The 2,238-nt window shown below is 52.7% G+C and overlaps 1 protein-coding gene across 1 annotated transcript; it reads left to right on the top strand.

The window, feature by feature from the left end:
- The first annotated feature begins 280 nt into the window (after positions 1 to 280).
- Positions 281 to 814, top strand: LOC119974289 (U1 small nuclear ribonucleoprotein C-like). Its single transcript, XM_038813060.1, has one exon. The coding sequence runs from the start codon at positions 281 to 283 to the stop codon at positions 812 to 814; it is 534 nt and encodes a 177-aa protein (XP_038668988.1).
- Positions 815 to 2,238: the final 1,424 nt, after the last annotated feature.

Here is a 2,238-nt window from a genome sequence, read left to right on the forward strand (position 1 = left end):
ACATTCTCCCCGTGTCTGCGTGGGTTTTGCCCCCACAACCCAAAGAAGTGCAGAGTAGGTGGATTGGCCACACTAAATTGCCCCTTAATTGGAAAAAATAATTGGGTAATCTAAATTTATAAAAAAATAAATAAATAAAAGGCTATTCATTGCCCTGCAGGGGGCTAGCAGGGATCCAGGAAGCTTCACGCAGCTTTGACTGCGGATACGGGCCCCGCACGTCCGGTTCCGAGTCCGTGCATGTGCATGGTAGCGGCCTCCAGTGGCTGTGCCCGGTACCATGGCAGCCCCTCCAGTGGCTGTGCCCGGTACCATGGCAGCCCCTCCAGTGGCTGTGCCCGGTACCATGGCAGACCCTCCAGTGGCTGTGCCCAGTACCATGGCAGCCCCTCCAGTGGCTGTGCCCGGTACCATGGCAGCCCCTCCAGTGGCTGTGCCCGGTACCATGGCAGCCCCTCCAGTGGCTGTGCCCGGTACCATGGCAGCCCCTCCAGTGGCCGTGCCCGGTACCATGGCAGCCCCTCCAGTGGCTGTGCCCAGTACCATGGCAGCCCCTCCAGTGGCTGTGCCCAGTACCATGGCAGCCCCTCCAGTGGCTGTGCCCGGTACTATGGCAGCGGCCTCCAGTGGCCGTGCCCGGTACCATGGCAGCCCCTCCAGTGGCTGTGCCCGGTACCATGGCAGCCCCTCCAGTGGCTGTGCCTGGTACCATGGCAGCCCCTCCAGTGGCTGTGCCCGGTACCATGGCAGCGGCCTCCAGTGGCTGTGCCCGGTACTATGGCAGCCCCTCCAGTGGCTGTGCCCGGTACCATGACAGACTCGGACCGCGGACCAACTCGCACAATGTAAGCCCCCCCCCCCCCCGATCGGCCATTGAATTGGACCGGCTCGATCGCTGCCCCGGCCGCCCATAGGGTGCCCCCCCCCGGTACTCGATTCCCCCACCCCCCCACCACCAGGGCGGCTGCGGACTGAGCCGCAGCGCCGCGCGAGAGTCCCGATCGGCCATACCACATTAGTTCCGCGCCATCGGGAACTCGGCCGATCGGGAGTGGAGTATCGCTGGGAGGGTCTTTGGCAAAGTCCCCCCCAGCCGCGTGCCATAATCCGGGGCCCAGAGAATTGCCGAGCGGTGCCAGGCACGATTCGGTTGGGACCGTCGAGTCTCCGCCCCCGTGCCAAACGCAATTTTGCCGCGGGGCTGCGGAGAATCAGCCCAGTATGTCATGAAGATGTCGTTCCAGCAGCAAACACAATGACAGCAGCATTGCAACAAACACAACTAAGAAGATCTCAGAAAAAACACCAAACAGACTTAATTTGTGAAAAACAAACAAAAATTATTACTTACTGGACGATTACATAGTGAAACCATGTACAGCTTTAACAAGCATCATCGACTGTAAATATGTTTGAATGCATATCCAAACAACTTCAAAGAAAGGGGGATGTGACAATATGTATATTGTAAGAATAATGAAGGGTTAATAATTTACTGTAACTGCATCCAACCACTAGATGGTGATCAAACACTTATATATGATATACTCTTGATTCGGGGAGTAGGTTGTTCGGCGAGGTTAAGAATAGCCGTGTTATCAGAAACTCTGTAATTAGAATCATAGTTTTAGTGAATCTGTAACCTTTGATTTTAGCAAGCAAGTCAAATCTATTTAGATGTAGTGTAAATAAATTAGCTTTGTTCAAAATTTAGCTTGATGTTCTGAGTGTGACACTACACTTTGAAGCCATCCTCATTCAGAATGCAAAGAATATCACAAGTGGGACAGACAGAGAGAGTGACACGAGGAGAGAGACAGTGGCAGAGAGACAGAAGGAAAGTGACAGATGGCGAGAAAGAGGGAGAGAAAGAGAGGAGGAGAGAGGGAGACAGAGGGACAGATAGAGAGAACAGCAGAGAGAGTGGGAAAAGCACAGACTGAGAGATACAGACAGAGAGAGAGAGACACACACAGAGAGAACAGCACAGGGAGAGACAGAGAGACATTGTCACTCATTACAGTGAATGGGATGCCATGCCTATGACTGCCTTTCAACTTGAGTTGGGTGTCTTCATTATCTCAGAATAATTCGACAAATGATCAATGACTATCACATATTCATTGCTTTGAAAGAAAATTAGAGCAATGCCTAGTTTTGACTATGGAGTTGTGACTGTCGTGTCATGGGAGTGTATCTTTCAGAAATGGGTGTTTATCAAATAGCTGCAGTGATGTC

Source organism: Scyliorhinus canicula, chromosome 12 (genome assembly GCF_902713615.1).
Source record: "Scyliorhinus canicula chromosome 12, sScyCan1.1, whole genome shotgun sequence".
In the NCBI taxonomy this organism is placed as follows: domain Eukaryota; kingdom Metazoa; phylum Chordata; class Chondrichthyes; order Carcharhiniformes; family Scyliorhinidae; genus Scyliorhinus; species Scyliorhinus canicula.